The 26,059-nt window shown below is 42.8% G+C and overlaps 1 protein-coding gene across 1 annotated transcript in view; it reads right to left on the bottom strand.

Annotated features, from left to right (window-relative positions):
- Positions 1-15,889, bottom strand: part of RAVER2 (ribonucleoprotein, PTB binding 2) — a 37,097-nt gene extending 21,208 nt beyond the window's left edge. Inside the window, exons 1-2 of the mRNA XM_086463213.1 lie at positions 15,716-15,889; positions 3,208-3,274 (exon numbers count right to left, since the gene is read on the bottom strand). Of these exons, the coding sequence (XP_086319339.1) occupies positions 3,208-3,274; positions 15,716-15,889 (241 nt within the window). The remainder of the gene's footprint in view (positions 1-3,207; positions 3,275-15,715) is intronic.
- Between the last annotated feature and the right edge of the window lie 10,170 nt (positions 15,890-26,059).

The raw sequence follows: 26,059 nt of genomic DNA, 5'->3' as shown, positions 1-26,059 counted from the left end.
GAGAGAGATATGTTGTAATATATATGTTAAAATTTGGCATTATCAACTGGACATCATGAGTAATTAACTCAAAAAGTGACTACAGAAACACAGATACACACAACTTCACTACTTGTAACACACCAAAATTTTACATTTGGGAAACAAAAAGCAATTCAATTTTCTACTGAAGTCAACACATTACTGATTCTGCTGAGTTTCATCAAAGACAGCATCCACAAATTCTCACGCTGGGGTTGCTGGATCTTTTTTGGGTTTTCAGTCCGTAAAGCATTTCACAGAATCACAGACTGGATGAGGCTGGCAAGGACCTCTGGAGGTCATCTTGTTCAACCCCCTGCTCAAGCAGAGCCACCCACAGCCAGTTGCGCAGGACCACATCCAGGTGGGTCCTCAATATCTCAAATGATGTAGACTCCGCAGCCTTTCTGGGCAACCTGTAACAGTGCTTTGGTGACCCTCACAGTGAGAAAGTGTTTCCTGATGTTCAGAGGGGAACTGCTGTGGTTCAGTTGGCATCTGTGCCTCATACCCTGTGAATTAAAGGGGATGTAACAGTCTGTAGTGAAGCAAGCAGATGGAAGCCAATTGATGTGTTTTCTTCCAGTGACCAACTAAAGTGCACAGCACACAGCATCCCCAGCAAAACCTCTGGTTCATTTCAGGGAAAGACAGACACACGTCCTGCCCTTCACACAGAGATACCCTCAGCATTGCAGGCACCTTCTTCTTCTGTACCTGCATTATGTCACAACACCCACCACCTCTGTACCATGTCATGGTCCCACAAGCAGCTGGAAGGAACACGCAGGAGTGGACAAAGGGACTTCCGCAATGCCCACTGTATCTGCACCCTGTCATCATCCCACAGGTAACTGAAGGTTCATGCAGCCGTGGACAAAGGGATCACTGTACTGCCTACCATATCTTTACCACTTCATGGTCCTAGAGCCAGCCAGAAGGCACTAACATTCTCCTTCATGCCTTAATAATCATTAGTTACAACAGTCTAAATGAGGATTTCCAATTTAAAATATAAACATACACAGGGTGTTTTAAAGCAAGTTCTGGTCTGTCACTATCTTATAGCAGTTTACAAAGTAAACAAAAAGGAGAAATTATAATCTTGGTGACATATACATAATATTTGAGATCTGTTTTGCTGTTCTAGTCAAACTGAATGTTGTTATGCAACCTCAAAACAATCAGTTTGTACTAACATACAAGCAATGCCTTTGCAGTGGGTTTTACAATCTGTCGTAACCGAAGAGGTATACCAGCACTCAGATGAGATGGCATGGAAATCGGCAACCTGGTTCTCAAATAGATTAAAATGTGCCTGGGTAATCTCCATTGTTTTGCTCTCCCGTATTCTGACATATCATCACATATTTCTCTAACAGGATACTATTTGGTATTCTAAGGATAGTTACATAGAAGATAGGGATAGAACACAACAAAGTTTAAAAGCACTGTTAGATGCTTAAGATAAGATTTTTTCTTCCCCAATGTTTCGAGGTCAAGGCTACTTCCCCAAGTTTATCATTAATCTTAAATTAGTTTGTGTGATCAAGTGAAAAGAGAATTTTAGAAGATCTAATTCAAAACATCTACAGAGCTCACCAAAGTTCCAATTATGTCCATTAAATTAAAAAGTCATTAAATCTACCTAACAAAAAACCCAAAACCAATCAATCAAACAAAAAAAAAAAAGCTTAAAAAAGTCTACACAAATGGGGTTCCTTACACAAATAGTTTGCACTACAATACGTATGTCCGTCTTTTGGGTGAACGGCTGTTCTGTTGTGTCAGTACTTATTTGGACAAGATGGAATAAATACACATAAACACCCACTGACCCAGTCAAAACTGCTAACAGAACTTTTGCCTTTTGCACAGCAAAACTAGCAACACCAAAAATAACCTGCAATATAAAGAACATGAGTGGGAAGAGCTGAGAGGCTCGACAGCTTTGTGGACTGTACAGTAACATGTTAAAATTCCATGACATTAGGGCCTCCAAACAGTTTTAAAGCCTTCATGAATCCAGAGATAAAAGTAATTTAATCTATCCAAATGATAAGCCAATAAAAAAATAAACCACCTACAGTGTATTCCAGTCACAAAAATTTGCGGACACATGCAGTAAAACACACCCCAAAAAAAAAAAAATTAAAAAAAAAAAAATCACATTAATAGGAAGAGTACCATATATACACACAAAGACACACCTATATATACACTCTAAAACCAACACAAACACAAGAAAAAAAAAATGGTTATATGTGAGACCATCTAGATTAAATGAAAAAAATTCATCCTCCTCTTACTCTTTCCAAGTATTCTCAAGTATTTCCCTTCACTCTGAATATAGACCTTCAGTCTGTTGTTAGGTAGCAGACTATAGTACCTCACACACAAACTGGTCTTATTCCACGTTCAGAAATCAAATTTGCAAGATAATGGGACAGTAAAGCATAAATTTCTGGTCCTTACAGGCAGGTCTGAAGAAACATCATTATCCTCAGAACATCCTGATAGAAATCTGACGGCACTAAGATTTTGTCCTGGAAACCAAGGCTGCCTCAAGACATAGCCCAAGCTGCAAGACCTATGGTGATTTGGAAGGACAGGGACATGCAGAGAAACATTTGTCCGTTTCTGTACCTCACAAGCACTAAAAATCGATGAATCCCCTATTTAGAGTACTAATTCGTAAATGGAAGATCAGACTGAAATAATTCAGGATTTAATTCAGGACAGCATTTCCTTCAAAGACTTAAGTATTCCTTTAATAAATTGCTTCTGGCTTATATTACCTGACAGAAATGCATCTGGAGCTAGGTTCATTTTCCTCTGATCATGTCATAGGCACACATGGTTTGTCCTAAGAGAGGCCTCAGGACTAGTTTTCCAAAGGAAATCAGATAGTTGAGGTTAGTTTTGTCTCAAAGAGACACTCACTAAGGGCATATGCCTGCAAAATACTGTGGTGGAGCAACCTACTTCTGGCTGATATCAGTAAAGTTTCCAGCTTTCCACTGGTTTCAGCAGAAGGTGACAAACTATGCAGCCAAAAAAGGCACTAAGGGATGATCAAGCTATGTGACAGCACAGAAGCTGATGACTTCATACCTGGCAGATGATGTTCCTCACCAGTTATCACAGAATTGAAACATATGACACTGGAAGATTTTAAGTTCTTACCTGTTCTTTTATTTCTGTCCACATAACAGTACTTGATTTCGTAATCTTTAAGTAAGTCATGGATTTCCTGAAAAAGAAAAGTACAAGTAACATCAGATAAATACTTCACCAGACCAAAAAAACCAAACCAAACCAAAAATTTTCCCAATAAACAGAAAATCTCATCATAGAAACATTATCAAATGTTTGTTGGGGAAAAGAGTCGTTTATACTCCTGCAGCAATGTTTTTCTCTCATATAAAAAATTGGCTTACTGAATTTGATTAATTTACTTTTCATTATATAAAGTCACATAAGCACAACAGGGTGTCTTTTGATAAAGAGGAATAACATCACAGTTCATTAAATAGCAAAATCGTCACAGTTTCTTCAAAGCACAGCTAGCATAGTTAAAATACCACATGGACAAGAAATACCAGCAACATCACATCATGCAGTTTACTGAGGGCAGGCAACACTGTCATAAAATACAACAGTTGCTTTATTTTCCTGTAACTGCTCAAGTTCACTTTAACAATCTTTTAATAACGAATATTCTTTCAACCAGCAGATAATCATGCCCAGAACAGCCCCCTGGAAAGTATCCTCTATCAATTACTGCACAGATGCTTAACGAAGACTCAACCCCAAGAACATTATTTGCTCCCACTAATTAATGAGGACAGAACAGGGGTGCGGTAGGAGCAAGTATAAGAAGAGTTTGCTACAGCTATTCCCCAACAAGAACAAGGTGACTCACAAAAACCACATGAACTATTATCATTTCACTGATGAGAATGCAGAAACAAACATTAATCATCCCCAAGAAGAAACCATGTGTAGCAACATGGATATATGTATTCTTGTACTTAGCTAAGTCCCATACGCAATAGCGAAAGACCATTTGAGTAAGCAAAATAATCAACCAACTTTGTCTGAAGTTGCAGACAATTTCCAGCAGCCCAGTCTACTTGCCCGTTTGCTAATCCAATATATATAGCCTAAAGGTTAATTGGGTTCTCCATGACTGGTATCAGGTGCAGGTACCTTTTAGTCAAGTGAGCACCAATCTCTAGTTTCACTAGTTAACAGCTGTCAAATACTACATTAATAAAACATGGCAGGGTTTCTCAAGCTACCAGCCATCTTCTAATCAGATGTGATAAGGATGTGGTTTCTGAAAAGCAAAATACACCAGGCACAATTCAGAGATTCAAGTCAGGTAGACGATTTGACTGTGGACATCTCTCTAAAGAGAACTAGACGGTAGTTTGTTCTCAGTTGTGAGAGACTGAGAGACACTTTCTGCACAGTTTTGTACAGCTCAGCTGTATTGTGGCATTGAAGATTCTAAAGAAGTTACTTCCATCCTGCCTGAAAAAGGGGGACACATTTAGCTTTTTTATTGCCAATATTATTTTACAAGAGTAACACTGAACGTTTTGTATGACGATTAAATAGCAGGAAATAATATTTCAAACAGCTCTGAACACTCTTTTCAAAGTCATCTGTGAATCACAGAACCGATTAGGTTGGAAAAGACCTTTAAGGTCATGGAGTCCATCCATTAACCCAGCACTCCCAAGACCACCACAAAACCATGTTCCTAAGCACCACGTCTACATGTCTTTTAAACACCTCTGGGGATGGTGACTCCACCAATTCTGTGGGCAGCCTGTTCCTGTGCTTGACAACCCTTTCGGTAAAGAAATTTTCCCCAGTGTCCAATCTAAACCTTGACTGGCTTGAGGCCGTTTCCTCTCGTCCTATCACTTGTTACTCGGGAGAAGAGACCGACTCCACCTCACTACAACCTCCTTCTCCAGGCAGTTGTAGAGAGCGATCAGGTCTCCCCTCAGCCTCCTTTTCTCCAGGCTAAGCAACCCCAGATCCCTCAGCCGCTCCTCATAGGAATTGTGCTCCAGATCACCAGCATCATTGCCCTTCTCTGGACATGCTCCAGCACCTCAGTGTCTGTCTTGCAGTGAGGGGCCCAAAACTGCATGCAGTATTTCAGGTGCGGCCTCATCAATGCTGAATACAGAGGCACGATCACTTCCCTACTCCTGCTGGCCACATGATTTGTGATACAGGCCAGGATGCTGTTGGCCACCTTGGCTACCTGGGCACACTGCCGGCTCATGTTCAACCAGCTGTCGGCCGATGCCCCCAGGTCCTTTTCCAACTGGAAGCTTTCCAGCCACTCATCCCCAAGCCTGTAGCATTGTGTGGGGTTGTTGTGATGCAAGTGCAGGACCCAGCACTTGGCCTTGTTGAACCTCATACAGTTGGCCTTGACCCATTGACTCAGATCCCTCCGCAGAGCCTGCCTACCCTCGAGCAGATCAACACTCCCAACAATCTTACTGAGGGTGCACTTGATCCCCTTGCTCAGATCATTGATAAAGATATTAAACAGGACTGGCCCCAGTACTGAGCCCCGGGGAACACCGCTTGTGACTGGCTGCCAACTGGGTTTAACTCCGTTCCCCATCACTGTTTGGGCCCAGCCATCCAGCCAGTTTTTTACCCAGCAGAGAGTACACCAGTCCAAGCCATGAGCAGCCAGTTTCTCCAGAAGAATGCTGTGGGAAATGGTGTCAAAGGCTTTACTAAATCACATGGAATCAGATGATTCCACATGATTTCGCAGTAACTGTTTGAAACTTTAACTGAGGGGGAAAATAGCCTGCATTGAACAAGACTTCATAATTATCCCATGAAGACATAGGTAAAAAAAGTGATGAGAACATAAGTAAGATTTAAAATGAAAACCTAATTAAAGAAAATGAGTTTTAGTAAAGATTTTAACACCAATTTCCACAAATTGTTGCAAACATTGCCAGGTTTGTGCAACGGGCTCTTCCAGGCAGGCACTTGTTCTTGTGCTCTCACGGCCCCCATGGCAGGGCTGAGACCTCTACCTGCGGAACTGGGTTTGTGTATTCAGTATTTCACTGAAAGCATTTTTCACATAAATTTACAAAAATACAACACACCATGCTGACTCCTAAGGAAACATATACTCCTTCAAATTAAAGATATGTAAATATCTGTGTTCATTAGACTAAGATTCTTCATAATATTTTCAGAATTACTAAGCTGGCTTTTGAACTTGGGCACTTCTCTAGACTTTACCTTCAGCATCTTTCAACATCTAGGTCTGTTACAAAAGAATGAACACTACTACCATTTCAATGTTGTTAACAGTTTCTATTCTCAACAGCTCAGAGCAGAACTGTCAGGAAAAGCAACAAGAACACTTTACCTGCTGTTCCTAACCAGGTTCAGCTGTGCACCACCAAACATCGTACACCAACAACTCTCAACATAGTTGAGGTCCCTTTGGTGGAAGCAGTTAGCTGGTATTTGGGTCAGGAAGGAGCATTTACCCTGGGAGGAGAAACAGGTCATCCAAATCAGGTATATTCTCTGGTGCGACCCTATTAACTTGCAAGGAATGTAAGCAGAGGGCTGTTTCCCTGAGCACAGCAGAAACAAACAGCCACAGTTCGTTCCCCGTTCCCAGCCTGCCAGCTCATGCACCCAGTGATCCTGGCCTCTGCACCCCCAGCCAAGCTACACCAGCCCCCTCCCCCCATCAGGACCTACTGGCACAACTGCACACCCCCACGGAGAAGCCGTCAGCCCCTACCCACGCTCTGCGGTAGGAGAACCTCTCACACTCCCTGGGTCAGCCTTCGCATGGCATTGCCTTGTGCTGGGGCAGCCACGCCGGAAAGGCAAGGCAAGCACTCACCGCTTCTTATCACAGATTTAGCAAAGCAGTAGTAACAAACCCAGTGGTGGCACCACACGTGAGCGGTGGCTGCCAGCCCCAGTGCCACCATGTTGCCCACACTCACAATACCCACATCCAAACCATCTGATCATCAAGCCTAGCCACTATTAGTATTTTTTTCCACATAATTTTTACAAAACTGCTTCTCCTAATGGATTTTTTTCTCCTCTTTTATAAACAAATGAATCTGCTAGTCTAAAAGAAGTGACTGACAACTGCCCCAATAGTCATCATTTAGCTGCATTATATTAAGTCTACACAAAACAGCAACATCCACCAACATGCTGAAGGTCTTGCTGTCACAAGCATCACGCACTGAACATCAGGCTAGATTATAATATTTTGACATAAAAATTTGTAAGCAGTTATAAAGCTATCTGGCAGACATACAGCAGCCATGGATCCTGTGAAGTTTCCAACACAAACACTGTTTATAGTGGTGCCTATCTTGGCCTTTAACTACTGCACTCCTAGGATTGACTTGTGGTTGGCTTCTGAACCAGACATAAAACTCAGCACCAACCCTTGGGCACTGAGGTGAGTTTGTACCTGAGCAAAGCCCCCACCAGGCAGGCCATGGAGGATGCGTCCCTGGTCAAAGCAAGGTTGATATGTACCGCAGAAAGGGAGAGGAGGAGAGAAAAGGGAGGAGAGAGCTTGCTCAGAGTAACAGCACTAGCATAAATACGCGGGCTGTGGCAGCAGCTCTAACTAAACATCTTGGAACAGAAATGTAACCAGTAATGCTCAGCTACTATGCAGCCCTTCAAACCTTCAAAGTTTTTAAAAGCAGACTTTGCAAGCTAGTTAATCTTCTCATCAGTAAAAATTAAAGTCCTAACTAGAAAATAATCAGTTCATACTTTAAAATTAGCAGAAAAAGCAAACCCAAATATATTAAAAGGCGTTTAAGAGAAACCACTAGTAAATACAGGCTGAATATACTTTTTAAAAATGTATTATTTACTACCATAAGAAATGCGGTCTTGAAATACTTCAGTTCTTGGCCTGTCCTGTCTTGTCTTGGGTAGAAAAACTGGCAACATGAGTTTTTACCACATACTAGCAATTTGAAGTTTGCATCTCTCAAACAGAAAGAATGCCTGCCTTAGAGAGCATCTGTCTTTATGCTTTATTACATGCATGGTTTGAAATGCAAACAAGAAAGGGAGTCATTAACAGGTCTATTTGCCCTATTTATGAAATTAGTAAAACTCAATGTATTATTTCTAATAACATCAGCTTTTCATACCCAGGATCTCATAGTGCAAGAGGAGAAATATGCAAGAAATACTCAGTCATCACCTGGAACAACATACCATAGGTATAAAGCCTACAACACTCTAAACCCAAGTATTTTTCTCTCTCTAGATGTAATACCGACTTGTGTTATCCTGGCAACAAAACTATTCAACAATTATAACAGTGCCTGGCCAGATTTCTACGGTAAGCTTTAGTGGTGTTTCCAATACAAACACTGTACAAGCCTGGTCTATAACTTGGCGCTCAGTGAGTAGCTGAAGGCCTAAACTTCACATGCCTATTCTTGAAATGGGAATCAATTACGTTTTAAGTAGTTGAACTAAATAACATGTTTAGGTAACCAAGAAGTTTTAAATCATCTCATAACTAAAAAAGACTTTGTTTTTATTTGTGCAGGCAGAGCAGGAAAGAGTAGGACTATTCAGGAAAAAACTTTTGTCTATGCTGAGCCTATACCCAGGGCTAAACTATAACAGTCACTCGATCATCAATGACCCCTCAGCAGCCAGGGCAGAGAACTGGGAGAAAGGAGAGCAGACCCATGGGTGGGACTGCAACAGATTTAATGAAACACCACCAATATCAACAGAGATACACAGTTATACTCAGTCAAATGAATATCCAGTCATCACAATTAACCGGAGACCAGTCCTTGGGCAAAGCCAGAGAAGGCACAGAAGGAACCTCAGCAAGAACCCACAGGAGCTCCCTCTCCTCAGCAAACCTTCCCCATTTATAATGACCATGACACTATGGTGTGGGCTACACCTGTAGCTAAACTCAGGTCAGCTGCCTTGGCTGACCTGAAGCTGCCAATGGCCAGCCTAGCATGGCTGGGCTGTGATTCTGTCCCAGCCACACCAGGACAGCTTTACATTTACAAATGATATACTGGGGTGTTCATTTAATTCAAATTTTAGACCACTAAATCTTCAAGTCCATGACAAGACACACGAATTTCACTGCAGAGATTAAAAAACATAAAGATCTACTGGGGAGAAAAAAAAAAAAAAGGTATTAAGCAAGAGAACATCAACATGGTTTAAAATAATAATCTGTTACTGAGGGAAAATCCCAGAGACTCTATTGGAAAGTAAGAAGTGGAGTACATAGCACCAACAAAGGGTGAGATAACAAAGCACAAGGTCTGACGCAAAGTGCAATTTTAAACACCTCTTTACTACTAGTGACCACAGAGGTAGGAGGTCCTCAAATTTTCACCAACCGGGCATCAACTGCCAGATAAATCCTCCCTTACTCCTAACAAGCAAGATTCCAGACAAATACAGGGCTTACCATAGCCTACAGCATGTTCTCTTCTTTGACAAATTTTCAAGTTTTTTTCAATGTTGCATTTAAAGAAAGTTCTTGGATGAGCAATGGCTGTAGGATCAAGTCTAAGATGTGTAGCACATGTCTACCTGCCCAGGCATCCAGGAACAGTGAGCACTGAGGTGTGCCCTAAAGCTTTTGCTCAGCACATTCCCTCTTCACTTCCACGAACAGTCACAAACTATGATGCTTGAAATAAAATTAAACCTGTAATTCTAGACCATATACTGCCTTTGGGGCCAAACTTTTTGTTTGAGAATTGACTCTCACTCCTGTAAGATCATATCCTCCAAAGATCTTTACTAAAGTAATATAAGAAAACATTAAGACAGAAAAACAACAGTTTCTCAATTACTTACGATGGACATGGAATGAAAAATGTATTTCTTTGATCGTCCAGAGACATATTAGGATGTTGATAAGAGGAACACTATGGGACTGAAAATTAAATTCATCATCCTGGGTATACTGGGCGGTATGAAAAAGACATAGAAGAGGTAACATGAGAGAACAAGAGCACAAAGCAAAAGAAAAGCAATAATGAAAATCAAAAAGCATGTACATCCTAAGGCATGAGAGCTACTCACTATCCAGCAAGTTGCCTTTCATGTTCAGTCAGTGTGACGGAGGACTAACTAAAACACAAAGGCCCTTTCTACTTAAACGTCTGGCGTACAACAGATGGGAAGAGAGTACTTCCTCAAATCATCACAGTTCATTAAAGGCTTTCGATCAAAAAGGAACAAGGAAAAATTGTGGCTAATCCAGGGAGAATGAAGAAAACCAAACCACCAAACCCCAGAACCCCACCAGAAATAGCATCATGCTGAGTAGTGATTTGTCTTTTGATCAGGAACAGACACCAGTGAAAAAAACTGGACGGGTACATTAGGTTTCAAAACACAAAATAAATCCCTATCCCGGGTGGACTGCACCAGTTTCTTACCAACACCTAAATGTTTCATCTTTCTTTAGATCCTGTCATGCCAAAGAAGAACTACAGGGTATTAACATAATTAATCAGCCCTACTTTACTCCATGTCCTACATTAAAGTAGAGCATCCCCCCATAAGATTTATTTTCTAGCCTCAGACATTAAAGAAAGGCAGAAATGTGAATGTAATACGGGGGCATTTAAAGATAATCAAGCACAGAAAAAACAGGTTGAAAGCAAGTGCATCTTCCAGAACACCAGCTCCTTAGCTGAAAAGTGGGGAATCAAAAAGTGAACAGCCCTCATTGGTCAGCTAATCTTAGGAGTGAAGACTGCAGATTTTGCTACAAATCGCGGTAGCGATTAGCAAGAAAGATAATCCAAGATCTACTCTTCCTAACAGCAACTCCATGGGATACAAATTGGTATGCAAGGGCACCAGACTGCTGGTCACATCACAGTTACGAGCCACTGCTCCTATGGAAATGAATCAGACATAAATAAGCAACCACTAATGGTGAAAAAACAATGACTTGGGGGAAAGCAAAAACAGTTCTAATTTAACTGGGTAATTACAAAACCCAAAACAAACAGAAGCTGACTTGCCATAGAATACTCCAGCAAAATAAAACTTCCCATTTAGTAACATACAACCTCACTTACACTCTGGTCATCCTGTAGTTCTTGGCATCTCTTTACCAGTAAAGGAGAGAAGAAGTTATTGTTTCCTCCCCTCCCTCTGCCCAGAGCACTCGGAGCAGTTTTATGACAGTTCCAAGGACCTGCCATTTGCGACACAGGCCTTTGAACACTGCACTTCCACCACTGTAGGCAACCGCGTCCCTCACTATTGAAATGGATTAGTTGACTCATCAGAGATGACAGTTCAGGGAGACGCATGCACAACATGGCAATCGCAAGAGATGTCCAACCAAGAGATTGCTAATTCATAGCCAAGCACTGACCAGAGTAAAATGAATGACTACAACCAAGCTTACTTTTAAGTCTCTTTGCAAAGATTCTTGGTATAAACGCCAGTCTTACCACAACACTGCATCAGAGGATACTAACACCAACAAGAACAGACCCTCTATCTGACATTTTTCAAAAAGACTGACACCAATGGGACAATCTTGCCTGTCTGTAACACATCACATACCACTGTCCTGCTAGGATTCCTGGGATCCTGCTTATGGCCCTTCGTCCTAATGAAGCCATAAAATGATTACTCTGGTAAGAGCAGATGACACTTCCTTGCTCTTGCAGGAGGAATGGCAAGTTAGAAGAGTATGTTCTGCAAGGGCTGTAGGAGGAGAGAGGATCGTTTCTCTGGAGAGTGTGTCCTGTAGGTGAAGGCTGGTACGCAGTGCAATGTTCTTGATGCAAGCAGCAAAGCTCCATGGAGAAAGAGGAAGGCCCGTTGTGACCTTCCATGCAGCCTGGTCCACACTCAGGACTGAATTATCTCTTTAGGACAGTATTACCTCAAAATCTAAAATATATTCAGAAAAACACCTAGGAGTCCCACATTCTCAGTGCATGGTGTGTAATCAGATTTCACCTCTTCCAGAGCTTCAGAGCAACATCAGATTGACAGGAGAAGGAACACCCACTAAGCACAACAAAATACTTAGCAGATTTTTAATATGGTTTGCACATAGCTACAATGACAGAAAAACACCAGATTGAGGGAGGGAGGGAGGGAAAACACGACATTAGTTAAGATCTGGTAAGCTGTTTTACTCAAACACTGACCCACCTAACAGGAATCAGAGCAGTAACCAGTGCATTTCTATCTAATTTTATAGGTTCAGCAATCTAAAAAGTAACAAAAATATAGCTGTACATACACCAATGGCACTTCATCTCAAGATTTAGAGGTCACAGCCACAGCATATGTCCATTTTTAGGTCATTTTCACACCACACGTTTGATAAAGTGCACAGTTCAGGTACTGTGCTGGAGGAACCAGACAAGGATGAATATGGGGAACTAACCGGCAACTCGGGAGGACTTCACCGTGACAGTTACTACAAAATCAATTGACTTGCCAACTCAAGAGTAAATAGAGAGTTTGCCTTCAAGAACAGTGAAGGTGCTAATAAAAATGTTTACCACAGATCTGTCACAAAAAAATCTTTCTCCATGGCTCCAGTGAGAAAATTACTTAAAGAAATACTAATCCTGCACATATCTGCAGGTTGAGCTGTAAAGCCCAATGCAGAAAGAATCTCCTTGACATAATTTTGACTTAATTTGTTCCCCCTTTGGATTTGTTTCATACTCACACCCAATGAAAAAAGCTCATAAGGGAATGCTGACTGACTTGGTATGACTGACTGCAAAGTGCTTTCTTCAGATTGTCCTTCCTCCTGAAAACAGGCTCTGGATTTCCTTAAGAACACAGATGTTGTCAAATGCATTTAGAGAGAAATCCCACTTGCCAAGATTCAAAAGTAGGCAACCTTTGCCCCTTAACAATAGCCACCCAGCACCTAAAGTTCTGAATGCTTCTGACACTTAAAGATCTGTTTGTTTGGTTTTTAAGACTACAAGCCTGTGGTACTCTGGTTCAGAAACTTCATGGCTAAGGTACATTTCTTCTGTGGCCTTAAGAGTAATTTAAAAAAAAAAAAAAAAAAAAAATCAGTTTAACACAGGTGGAACTCCAAAGGTAACAGAAGATTACAAGTACAATCATAAATAAAAAAAGTTAATATGTAGCTACAACTGGCAGAGGAAAATGTTTAGCTAATTTCACCTAAAAAAAAATTGGGGTTTTGTTCTCATTTCAAAGATGATGAACCTTCTGACAGAACTGAGCATCTCCACCAATTTATATAAGCAGAACAGCTTATACAAAAACTATTGAAAACTATTTTGGTAAATCTTGACCTCACTTTTCACATAACAACAACAAATGATAGCAAACTGAACACCCCAGTGATTAGAGATGAATAATTACATTTACAAAAACCTGTTCTGGAAGACTTTGCTGCATTTTAGTGATGTTCATCTCTTTCTTGATGGTGAATAAATTGGCCAGGTTCACAACAGCTTATCTGATTTTACTTGACTAACCAATCATTGCAATAATAAAACAACAGGCAAAACATCTCTGCACAGTGTTTACCAAGGGTGTTGATTTGAAAGAAGAAATGTTAAGTTTCATGGTAATTTTTCGAAATGCATGATGGCCAAATACACAGGTATACTCAACATGCCTGACCACAAACACGCTTCTCCTTGCCAAAACTGCTCCAGGACAGAAACTTCCTCTCTATAGCACTATTATCTGCCTTTACATGCCAATACCAATAGCTCAACGATGTTAAAAATTAAAATTACATATTTTGAAACTGTATTTCAGGATCTGTACATGGTGGTACTGTTCTAGCCTAGTCACAGGTGAACATTAGATCCTTACAAATAGAGAAAAAGTGCTACTTTTAAGTCATGAAAACAAAATGGCAAACTTCCAAAATACCGTGTGGCTGCCAAATTGGACCTTCACACGAGTATTTCACTGTAAGCGTTCTCTGTCTGACTGAGCAACGCCAAACCTTATGGCTTCCACATAGGTGAGATATGCTTTTAACCATTCCACATGTGAATTTGTGAAGTACTTCCTTCGTGCAACAGGAGCAAGTAATGCAACTGTTGGAGTGTCAGACAGAATGATCCTGTTCTGGCTATCCACAGCAAGCATCTTGCTATACACCAGTAAGCCCCTTCTGTCAACACAGTCACCACGCATGATGGCTTCTTGAAGAGACGATGAAGATTAGCAGCATTTTCCAAGTTGCGAGTTTGCTATTGATCAGGACATTAGGTTGCTATAAATAGAAGTGAGGCTCTTGCGTGTAAAACACCATGCAGGATTCATAGCAAAACTGTCATATCTAAAATTCTACCTACAATTGCGCTACAGCAGGGCCAAACAGACCGAAAGGCACCATAAATGCGCAAACAAAACACCAAGCAGCGCAGTGTCAAGCAAGCTGGGTACTCTGGCTCAAGTTACACCGATTGCTGAAAGATTCTCTCCAAAATGAATGGTCCCTTTCTCCTGGAGTTACAGAGAAAATGATAGCCTTCACGTGCTGCACTTACCCGCAGGTAGTAAAGCTGCCTGTGCTTTAGAAAGAGAGGGGAAGAGCCACTGGGAGTGAACAGAACAAAAGCTGTAAGTACATTTTTTTTAAATACTTGTGCATCAAGCTGAATATTTGGAGCCGGTAAAGAACTGGTAAGTGACTGTACAACTAAATCACCTCAAAATCTGACTCACATGTATTAGGTTTAAGAGTTCACTGACATTCTCCTACGAATTGCAGTAGTTTGAGCGAAATTTTCCCAAACCGCCAACAGGCTGCAGAAAATCACTTTCACTGACTACACGCTGCTCACCTCAGGAAAAAAATAAACAAACAAAAAAAAACAACACCACCACCAAAAAAAAACCAGACTCGAAGCTTTTTAGCTTTGCTTTTACACAGCAACTGAAAGTGCTGCAGGACCGTAAAGCCGCCCGACCTGCGTGGACGCCGTGAGTACACAGGTGCCTCCTCACGAATGCCGCTAACGGGCCTTCAGGAGCAGCCACACCGGTGCAATTAGAGCACTCATTAGCCTCGCCGATCCGCACACCTTGCTGCCGCCCTGCAGAAGAACCCGCTGCTCCTCGCAGCCCCCACCCCGGGTTTGCCCAGGGAGGGGGGCTGCTCCCTCACGCCCCGGGGCCCGACGCCAGCTCCCCCAGGCGGGCGGGTTAGCGGCGGGCACCGGCACGAAGCTGCCGTGGAGCCGTGCCCTGCCAGCCCGGCGTCGCCCCCCACGATGAAACCGACAGTTCCCGCCGCGGGGGCAGGACGAGCCGGAGCCGCTCTCCGCAGGCACCGCAGCTACCGGCGGCAACAAAGCCATCTGCTAAAGAAGGCGTCGGGAGGAGCAGCCCAAGCCGACCCGCGGGGCCGGGGGTGGAGGAAGGGAAGCTGCAGTCCCCGAAGCCCCTCGGGAACGAGGCAAACGCCAGGCAGCCCCCCACCTCCTTCACGCCAGACGTGGGGAGCGGCTTCCCCGGCGGCACCCGGCCCCGCTCTGGGCAGCGCTCCCCCGCCCTCGGGCACGGCCCCGCCTGAGGCGCCGGCGGGAGCCCGCCACGCCGCCGGCCGGCTGCGGGGAGGCGGCGGCCGTACCTGGCTGCTGCTCTCGGCCGGCAGGTTCCTCAGCAGAATCTTGCGCCTGTTGCTCAGCTCCCGGCGGGTGCTCGCCAAGCGCCTCGCCACCTCCTCGCGGCCCAGTGGCGACGGCCGAGCCCCCCGCGGTTGTTCCGCGGGCAGCTCCGCTCCACGCTCGGCTGCTGCCGCCATCTTGCAGAGCGCCCGGCCGAGCGGGGGGAGCCGCGGTGGTGGGCGGGCAGGCGGCGGGGGAGCCGCGGGGCACGGCACGGCGGGGTGCGGGGAGCCACGCCAGGCCCCGCCGCCCTCCCCGCCCCCGGCCCGGCCTGCCCCGCCCCGCTGGCTGGCCGCGCCCGCCGCCCTCTCCCTGTCCCGCCCGGCGGAGGCTGAAATCTGCGGAGCCCCGCGGAGGCGGGACGCTGCGGACCGCAGAGCCCCCGCCGAGGAGCCCCGTGAGGGGACAGCGGGCTTGGTCTCCCTGCTGGCCTCGGAGGGTGCCCCGACCCCGGCCCTGGCCCGGTGCTGCACAAAGGCGGTGAAAGGGACGCAAATCCCCTGTGAGGAGAGGAGGACAACGCGCGGCGGGGAGGGGGAAACGGAGAAAACTCGAGCGAAGCTCCGTAGTGCCCGTAATAGCCTCAGGCTAAAAAGCTCTTCGGCGTGTGTGGGGATAAACGGGGGTCGGAGGGTGAATTTCGTCCCCACGGTAACATAATCTCGAGTCAGATTTTGGGGAAGGACGCAAGCACTCTGGAGGAGAGTTTGGGGCTTCGTTACGAAGGAAATCAGCCCAAGAGCCATCGCGATAGCGGCACCTCAAGGAGGTCGAGGCCTGGACGCTGTCCTTCGTCTCACCCAGAAGGCATCTTTTCCCCAAAGTCCCGTTGTTGATACCTTCCTTTGATACAAGTCCACCCGCAGAGACTGAAAGGCAGAATAACACCATAAAGCTGATCTCGAGCAAACCCAAATACTCCATCAGAGGTTAGCAGGCACGATGGCCAAAGATGATCTGTTCTAATTTTATTCTTCATCAGAAACATACCAAACAAATTACAAAGTATCCAAATAGGTAAACCAACCCCTGGGTGCTGCACTTGTGGCAAAAGTCACCCTCTTGTGGCAAAGCACCGTGTAATGGCGGATAGGCAGGCACAGGGCTTCTGACTGCCGTGTGAAGAGAGGGAGCACAACATCCCGAGAGAAGGAAAGTATTTCTGGGAGTCACTAAGAAATTTTACCTTGTACGAAGCCTCAGTTTGTAAAAATGTTTCACTCCGTTCGTCACCACTTACTTTAAAAAATAAAATAGATTGTTCTCTTGGAAAATTCCTTTCTCCTTCACATGGTTACTTGCAATGTCATTTACAGCACAGTAAATCTAGCTCTTACTGTTGTCATCATTGCTATAAATGAATGAAGAATAATTTAAATATTTGTATCCATTTTTAGATACGAGGCTGACCACAAAGAACAGGCAAAAGAGAATCCAAACCTGAAAAACAGTAGTCTTAAGAAGGAAATTAGGAACACACTTTGAGTTAAATTTGGTATATGTGACTAAGTTCTTACCAAGAAAATCTAATCCTGTATGATAATTCTTAACTAGGTTTAAAGTGCCATTTTAGAGAAAGGATTACCAGTTACAGAACACACCCCCTCCCCCAAATAACAATAGTGGTTTTAGAAATTGCTTTACTCCAAGCCAAAGCTAGCAAGTTAAGACTTGGACCTTCATTACTTCTAAAATTAATTTTAAAACTACTGAGCAAACAATAAAGTACTTTGTGTTCTTTTTGGTGTATTATCAAAAAATTGTGCAGGCTGACAAGTTTCAGTCCAAGGGCTTCCTTTTCCCTAATTTTTTTAAACAGGTAACGTTCCTCCTCCTTCAATATTTGCAGTATGTTCAATGAATATTTGGAAATCAGAGATCTGAAGCACATTTGTAAATAGTTCATGTATTTGTCACGGGAGAATTTGAGAACAGCCAAATTCAACCTCTCCTGAACAATATCAGCTTAGCCTGCATACTTAAACCAAGAATGAGGAAAAACTCTTATAACAAATTATTAGTGTGAGATCCGATCTAAAGAAAATTTCATATTCTTAGAAAAATACTTTTCACAGGTCACCACTCTTGGAGAAATGTAACTGAAGAATAAGTATACACTTGCTGGTTTTTTAAATTTCAGATGAAGATTTGCATTTTAAAACTATGAAATATCTTTTCCAGCACAAGCTGTGAGGTGTAGGCTTCTTAAGTCCTAAGGATTTACAAAGTATTAATCATGCTACCAATAAAATTATCCTGGGCAAAGATAAAAAAATTTATGAGTGAAAAGTCTGCTACTGACTATCTACAAACTGATTTTCAGGTCAAGCTATGAAATTGAAGTAGGGATTCTAAATACTGTCTCGTCAAAGCCTATCTGAAACATAGATTATGTGAAGTAAATTATTCTGGGACCATGAAGAAGATTGCTCTGCTAAGAATATAGAAACACCTAACTATCTCCTCAGAAATAATTACCAGATTAAGCTATTACAGTAGACATTATGGATCTGCTCAAACATCATACAGTTTCAGGAAGCTAATGAAGTAGTGACAGCAGAGTAATTAATTATACCATTAATTTTTCCAGTTTGAAGGTGGACACTCTGGTTCACCTGTATGCTGCTGAAAAATAATCCTACCTATAGCAATTACCTTCTCAAAAGCTGCCTTTTTGTTTTGATAGGCTGCAGATGTATCTGAATGCAAGTCATCAGCAGTTAAGGTGCATTGCTAAAAGAAATAGTTCAGAAAGTAATAGTTTGATACTAATGAAAAAATAAAACTACTGCAGTATTAGTTGTAAATAGCTCCAGAGAAATGTAAGCATTTTTCTTGCCTAGAGATACATATTTAAACGGTTGTATTTTGTAGGTAAAAGTATTCATCTTCCCACCAGTAGATGAAGGAATTGCCTGCACTAAAAGGCAACTACAAAGTGCTGCATGAAAGGAGCAGGAAAGACGAAAGATATTGCCATTGTTCGTGCAGGTGGTCCGTGAAAATGAACAAGGGGGAAGGCCACGGGCCACCGCATGGGACAACCAACATCAGCCAAATCAGCACGAATAACCAGCCTGAGCTGCGGAAATGGTCCCTCTTGAACCCAGATGCATCCTTGTTTTGAACTAGAGTACAGCCTCAAAGCAGGAACCTGGAGAACTAAAATACAATTTTAAATAAAAGAACAATCAGAATTGGTCACCAATCAAGTAAGCCACCAGAGTCCTTTGGAGCGCCTGCAGAGCATCGGCGGGCACACCAGTGCAGTGTGGAGGTTGTGCAAGCCAACAACGCAGCCTCCCTTGAACCTCCACAGACTTATCAATGCCTTGGGTACGCAGCTCTCTCGTTTGACAAGGTAATCTTCTGCCTTCAGGAATTCTCCCATTTTTCCACACAGTTTTTGCCACAAGTACCAAAACCCCAGGCTGGTAGCACAGGTTACTCCATGATGGTTTTGGCCAGGGCTCCTTCAGGTCAGCCATTCCTGCTCTCAGCCCTGTGCTTTGTAACTGCTCACTACTTTGTAACTACTTAGTGAAATAAATAGTGTAGACTGAACAGTCCTTGCTGACCCATGCCAGTGAACCCTCTCACAAACGTCTTCAGGGAGATGCTGAGATGGTGCAACTCAGGATGAAATGCAAGTGGTCACAGCAGTACCCAGGAGAGGAAGAGGACAGCAAGCCAATGCATGTATGTATTTTCCTGAAAGAATTTCATCTTGTTAGTTACAAACCATCCTGCTATACGTAGACATTGTATACATGTGTCTGTACGAGTATGCTGTTACTCACTGTGTTTTGCTTTCAAAACAAAGCCCTGCATGTTTATGCTTTGCACTCTAAACAGTCTTCAGTTTTCTAATGCACTTCCATTACGTTTCAAAATTGCTGCAAAAGCAAAAAGCACTATTTAAAAGATAGCAGAAAAGTACAGTGATCTGCAGGCATAACTTTAGTTGTGCTGCTGTCTTGATGCTATTACACAGATAAGCCACTTTGCAGTAATTTAGTTTACTAAATTCCTTGTTAATTAAGAGTAATGTACACATCCACAGCAGTTGCTTTTGTAGCTCTTCTAAGCTGAAGATTAATTTACCCATGCTTCTGCAGCTCTGGAGTAATACAAGCCATATCTATTTTTTCATTTTTATGGGATGAGAGTGTTAAAACAGAATTGTGTCACAAACATTCTTTCCGAATTAAAGTGTACTCAGGCATAATTGTCCATGTTCAAAAGTACAAACAAGTTCAGATCTGTTCAGATAAAATAAAAGCCAGGACTTAGAACATCTGCTGAATCTCAAAGGCCCACCTGATGTTCCCAGGTATACGAGATACTAGGAATGTATCTGTGACCTCTTCAGAGAAGTGCTTTCTTATAATGAAAGAGAAATCTAAACAATTTTCTAAAACTTGAAACCATGTGGCTGGTATGTTTCCTGAAACGAGGAATCCATCATTTGCTGCAAATTCAAAGCTTCCATAAAAATCCCCGATTGCTAGCAGCACTTGGTGAGAACAAAGTGTAAACAATGCCATTCTCTTTAGCCTATATTATGCCCACAGTTTCAAGCTCTAGCTGCTGCTTTTGTTTCATTAGGAAATGGAAATTTTGAAACTAGAAGATGTAGATTCAGTTGTCGACACCAATAATTAGTTCAGTGATGATCATCTAGGTGCTCAGTCATTTATCTCATAAATGCCTATTGCCTCCAAAGTATACCAGAGGTGCCGGAAAGAAGTTCCTTTCACCATTTTCCTAACAAATTTTCATACCTTCAGCATTCTCAGTTGCGTAGTGCAGTAAAAGTGGGGATCATTAAGAAACAAACGGAATTTCATACCAAATTACCAACCTAGAACAGCACAGTGAGCAGCAACTGACACCTCAGTATTGTGACGAAGCAAAAAACTTCGTAACCCCTCTCTGCAGCTACTGCATGGTCTCAGGCTTCGCTTGTTCTGCAGGGCTACAATTTGCTAATTAACCATTAGAATAACTCAGCACGTCTAGACTGAGATTCTGTTGAGACAGGTATTGTGGCATGGTAAGTCCTCCCAGCTAACTGCTAAGCTTCTTTTAATACCAGAGATATTTTCATTAATGTTTCATTCTCCAAGCACTTAGGAATTGCAGTAATATAGGATCAGCCTTCAGGCCCATCAAATCACATCCCACCAGCGCCCATCTTGTCGAAGAGATGCCAGATGGGCAACAGATTGCTTCAGAGACCACAACAGCCACACGTGCCCTTCAGAGTTGCCAATAAATATTTTCACTTTGCTCACACTCCAGGAGCCTTACATGTGCCATACGTAGCTCACGTTCACTGGAACATGTCAGGTACTGCTGTGTAGGACCAAAAATGGCATGTTTCTTTACTCCTGGAACTACTCTTCCATACACATGCAAAACCACTTCAAGTGACTTTGCCCACGGTTGAAGATTTTAAGTGGAACCTGATAGCTATTAAACTTGGTGTAGCACTGCTCCCAAGCGTGTTAGGAATGATAGGTTATCTCAGTAACAGACTGGTTAGCAACTTCTCCTCCGTTTCCATTCTGTAGCACAGTGGTCTGCAAATAAAAAGATGTAAGGTGTAAAAGCTATAACTTATAAAGCAAGTGACTATTCTGAGGAAATCATTCCACTGAAACGTAATGTAATGGTCTATTTTGGGAATCATGGTCTTTGCAGTAGAATTTATAACCTTTGTTGCTTAATGCATGTCATTAGCAAATCCCTGTGAAGGTTATATTTAAAGACAGCAATAAAAGAGCAAATCTCAAACCAAACCACCACAAAACAAATCCAGCTCCTTGAATAATAACTGAGAACAAAAGAAAACAAGATCGAACAACTATTGTAAGTACAGTCCTCTTCAATAAATGCCCCTAAAAGCCAATATACTCACTGGGGAACCTCAGCAATACTTTCTCCTAAAGCAATGCCATCCCTCCTTTCAATCACCAGTCTTCTCTGCATAGGCCTTAATTTTTCCTCATTCAGAGTCAGCTTCAAATTTAGTAATAACTTACTGTCAGAAAGTACATTTTGGCAATTTTAGTATTAAAAAATAAAATGTTCCTTGAGACACTGGAACAGGTTGCCCAGAGAAGCTGTGGCTGCCCCCTCCCTGGCAGTGCTCAAGGCCAGGTTGGATGCGGCTTTGAGCAACCTGGTCTAGTGGAAGGTGTCCCTGCCCGTGGCAGGGGGTTGGAACTGGATGATCTTTAAGGTCCCTTCCAACCCAAACCATTTTACAATTCTATGATTTCTAGCAAAAGCAGGTACAGCCCCACATTCCTACACGGACTATTTTTATTGTCTAACCTCTTAATGTGCTGCAAATTGTAGTTTCAAATCATTCTGTCTCAGATTCTTTGTAAAGGACTATTTTCTAGGCATTGGAAACAGATATTGATAATTTCACAGTTTCCTGTGAACTATTTCACATCAAAAAATAGTGAAGACATGATACTGAATTACAGCATTCATTAGGGTAAATGGGTACATCTCCACTACTATCTCCTTTATAGCCCCTACAGCTCTGGCTCATTATAAACTTGAAGAAAATCTTTGCCGTGATTAACTGAAGAGCTAGTACATACTGGGAGTGCACAGGCATCTTACCAGCAATTTGTTTGATATGATGAAGCAGGCAGTGATATATCCCTGCCAGTAGAGGCTGGAATTTGAAACACCCCCACAATATTTTGTCCTTAAAACTGCTGTTAACTTGTTAAATATGGAAAACTGGCATACAGGATGTAATGCAAGCTGAACTTTCCCAATGCATTCTTAAAAAATTTATGAGACTTTAAAATGTTCTGCTATTCAGTTATAAAAAGGTTTCCATAGAAACTGTCATGCAACATGACTGTGCTGTAAACACACTTACTGAAGTGTCCGACTTCTCCATGTTCGTTCTGTTTTCGCAGGGAGCAAAAAAAAAAACCCATCCCCTTCCTGTCACCCAGGTTCTCTGGCTGAGGTCACAGCAGTAACACATTTTGACTTGGTTATAGAGATTTCCTTAGTTAAGCTGCAATGGAAAGAAACATACTGAAAGAGGTGATTATTAATTTGCAGGAATTAGATCATGTAGTTTAATTGTTCAACTCAGTCTCTCCCAATTGCTTGTGATTTGCATACATTATGCCAAGAGGTGATATTGGGAGCAAGTTAATTGTTGAAGTGTCAGGAAGCTGGAAACTGAAAATAAGTATACTAAAACTATTTGACCAAGTTCCCAGTTTCCTGCAGGTCTCAGTGCCAACTCATCTCAGAGCATCTGTCTGATTTCATTACCTCTCAGCGCAGTGGAAGAGTTTTAAAATTAGAAAAATCCATCAACGTTTGCCAAATATTTCCAGTTTGGTCATCTAATCCAAGACTGGCCCATTCTGCAAGTGGTGGGCCTGGGTTTAAAGCAGCAAGACGGCCAGTTCTGTAAGAGCTTTGGTGTGGCGTGGCACCACCTTTTCCTGCGCGTTTTTTCATGCGGACTTTGTAAAAAATGCTGACGGGAGAGGTGCAGGGGCCAAGGTTGTTCCTTTTATCCGTGGCAAGGCTGCTGTACTCGTGCCCTCACGTTTCGTTGCCAGGTGGAGGGTGGGGTAGGAAGGTCCCTGCACTATGCTTTTGGCCAAGTTTCCCTTTCTCGCTATCAGCGTTTTCATTCCATTAGTGGCAGTAACAGCGAAGAGCACTTGCTCAGGCAGTGCTCCAAGAAGCTGGTGGTTTTGCCAGGGTCAGTTATATAAAAATGTAGAATAAAAGAGAATAAAACATAATTGTAACTGCTGTCTCCCAGCTTCTGAGCACAGTACCATCGGCTGCTGCCACTGATGAAACCAGCCCAGGGATAACAACCGTAAATTTCTTCCACAGCCTTTAGATGAGGCCACATGAGCTGAACGCATGATCCGGCTCTGCCGTCAACTTTGTGCTTCTCTTCTGCTCAGGCCACCGCCACTGCTAACTGGTATCGACTGCCACTTTCTGATGGGCATAGAATTGTGCTGCGTTATGACAAAAGCCTTGTTTAAATCGAGCAGATCTGATTATTTGAAGGAATCTCTTTCGTACTTCAGACATTTCTTTTCCTTTAATATATTATTAGATCAACTGCTTACTGAGAATCTCACTGGGAGTTTGCAGAAGTAGAACACGATTAAGCCTTTGCCTGGAACGGTGCAGGCTGCCACACAGTGTCAGTAACTCACTTCGGAAACTCCTGTTCACACGCAGCGTTAGATACGCCTGAATTTCTGCCAGCTCGGACTCCGCTGGGTTCCCAGGCAGAGGATCTGCAGACCCCACCTCAAAAAGCACAATCCAACGCAGGCAAGAGGGAAGCATCAGGCTCCTCAATGGAGATAAAACTGGCAGTGTCTCTGCGCATGCGCTGGCAAACGTACCGGTTATGTTTGGCACTTCACTAACGAGGCAGGGGTTGGAGGACTTCACTCTTGGACTCGAGTGTCTAAATTCCACTGTAGCCTTGGCTTCAGAAACACAAGCCCTTCTGGGCCAAGGTCCTTCCGTGACTCAGTTCACAGCACATAAAGTAGAGAAAATAATTACCTCTCATCACGCAGAAGCACTGCAAATAAGTAATATGAAACACTCTATGGCACTTGCCTTACCTTTTCATAGTGAGGATCCATGGCAAAGAGGGGGCTGTACAGCAAAACAACCCAAGTTACCGAATTAACTGCTGTAGGAATTAATATTCCAAACATCACTGAAAGCCTCATGCAGGCTCCTTTGAAAAGCCCAGCCATAGCTGGGATACTCTTTTAAAAAACAAATGAAACGGGTAGCTAAGAGCTACGAATGCTGCAAATTAATCTTTGCACTTGCACGCAGCCTTTTGGATTACCTGCGCTTTCTTAACTTGATCCAGGACTTCTGCATCCTACTTTTTTTCTCCCTGTTCCATACTCGCTGCCAGCTTACGCTACCATAATTCGTACTCTGACAAATGCACTTTCTATCCTCATCGCCATTTCTGGGTCACTTTACAGAATAAAGCCTTTGAAAGCTGGAGACCTCCTTTTGACCAGTTATAGTTACAACTACTGCTGCGCATGTGAACATCTCACAGATTCTCATCTCTCTCATTGTCAAGGGCAAGGGTAAAGATAATACTTCATGGATTAAGTGGCCTTATAAAATGTTCATGGGCAAACTGTAACATACTCTTCTTTCCAAATTCACATTTTTTATCAAGACAATAGCATAAACAAATAAAAAAATCTTCTCTATTCCCTTTCAAGCATTATGTTCTGAACATGCAAACAGCTTCTATCTCTGGGCAGGCCTGCTGGGTTACTTGGACGGAGGACCTGTGTGTTACATACAGGAAAAATCAATACACTTCACAGTGCTCAAATACTGAAAGCGTCGAGTCAATTTAACATTAGTGACCACAAACGAAAGGCAACACTGGTGTTCATTTCAAATGAACTTTTTCTGGAAGAATGAAAGAAAACCTACAGGAAGTTAATACAACCAAGTTTCAAAAATGCAACAAGTGGGAAAAAATAGCCATAAAGTCTACCAGTTACAGGTAATGAGGATACAGGGCAGGCGTCCAACTGCTCCTTTTATGATCTTGCTCCTCAGTCAATACAGTAAAATAATAAAGGGGAGGGAAGGCCATGGCCACAACATGGGCAATAAAAATGGAAGAGCTATCATGCAGCTTCTTAGAAACCTCAGTTACATCCATTACCAGGTTTTGTTTCAAAATGAATAACAGCAGTATCTCTACCAGCATCACCTTTATCCCTGCTGGGGCAGGGTTAGCTGTCAGCATTTGAAGTCGTGATTTGGCACATCTCTAGATCTGTTTTTCCTTAATAGCAAGAGCTTTGGCTCTTCTCATTACTTCACGTATAAGCAAGGTTGTCCGGACCCCACCAATCAAGAACAGAAGTGACGGCACAGCAGCGAGGTGCAGCGCTACAGAAGCTTTTCAAAGTAAAAGCGAGGGGGTTTGGTTGCTGCGACTTTCGGTAGCTGTTGAAAGAGGGATGTTCTGCAACACTTTGCTGTGTTTCTGGCAGGGCTGCAACAGAACGCTGCAAGCAGTTTCTACCCGGCACGTAACGTGAAGAACAACCAAAGAAAAAAATCTCTCCACTGAAACAGTGTTGTAGTTAAGAAAGTAATTCATAGGATCACATTTTACAATGTATGTGCTTATTCACACTATAAAAAAGCACTACAAAATATGCCCATATGGGTTAATAAATGTATACATACACCTGGTTGTTCTTTGGCCTAGC

This window comes from Leptosomus discolor, chromosome 3 (assembly GCF_034619465.1).
Source record: "Leptosomus discolor isolate bLepDis1 chromosome 3, bLepDis1.hap2, whole genome shotgun sequence".
Classification (NCBI taxonomy): Eukaryota; Metazoa; Chordata; class Aves; order Leptosomiformes; family Leptosomidae; genus Leptosomus; species Leptosomus discolor.
This window is presented reverse-complemented; position numbering and strand designations above follow the sequence as displayed.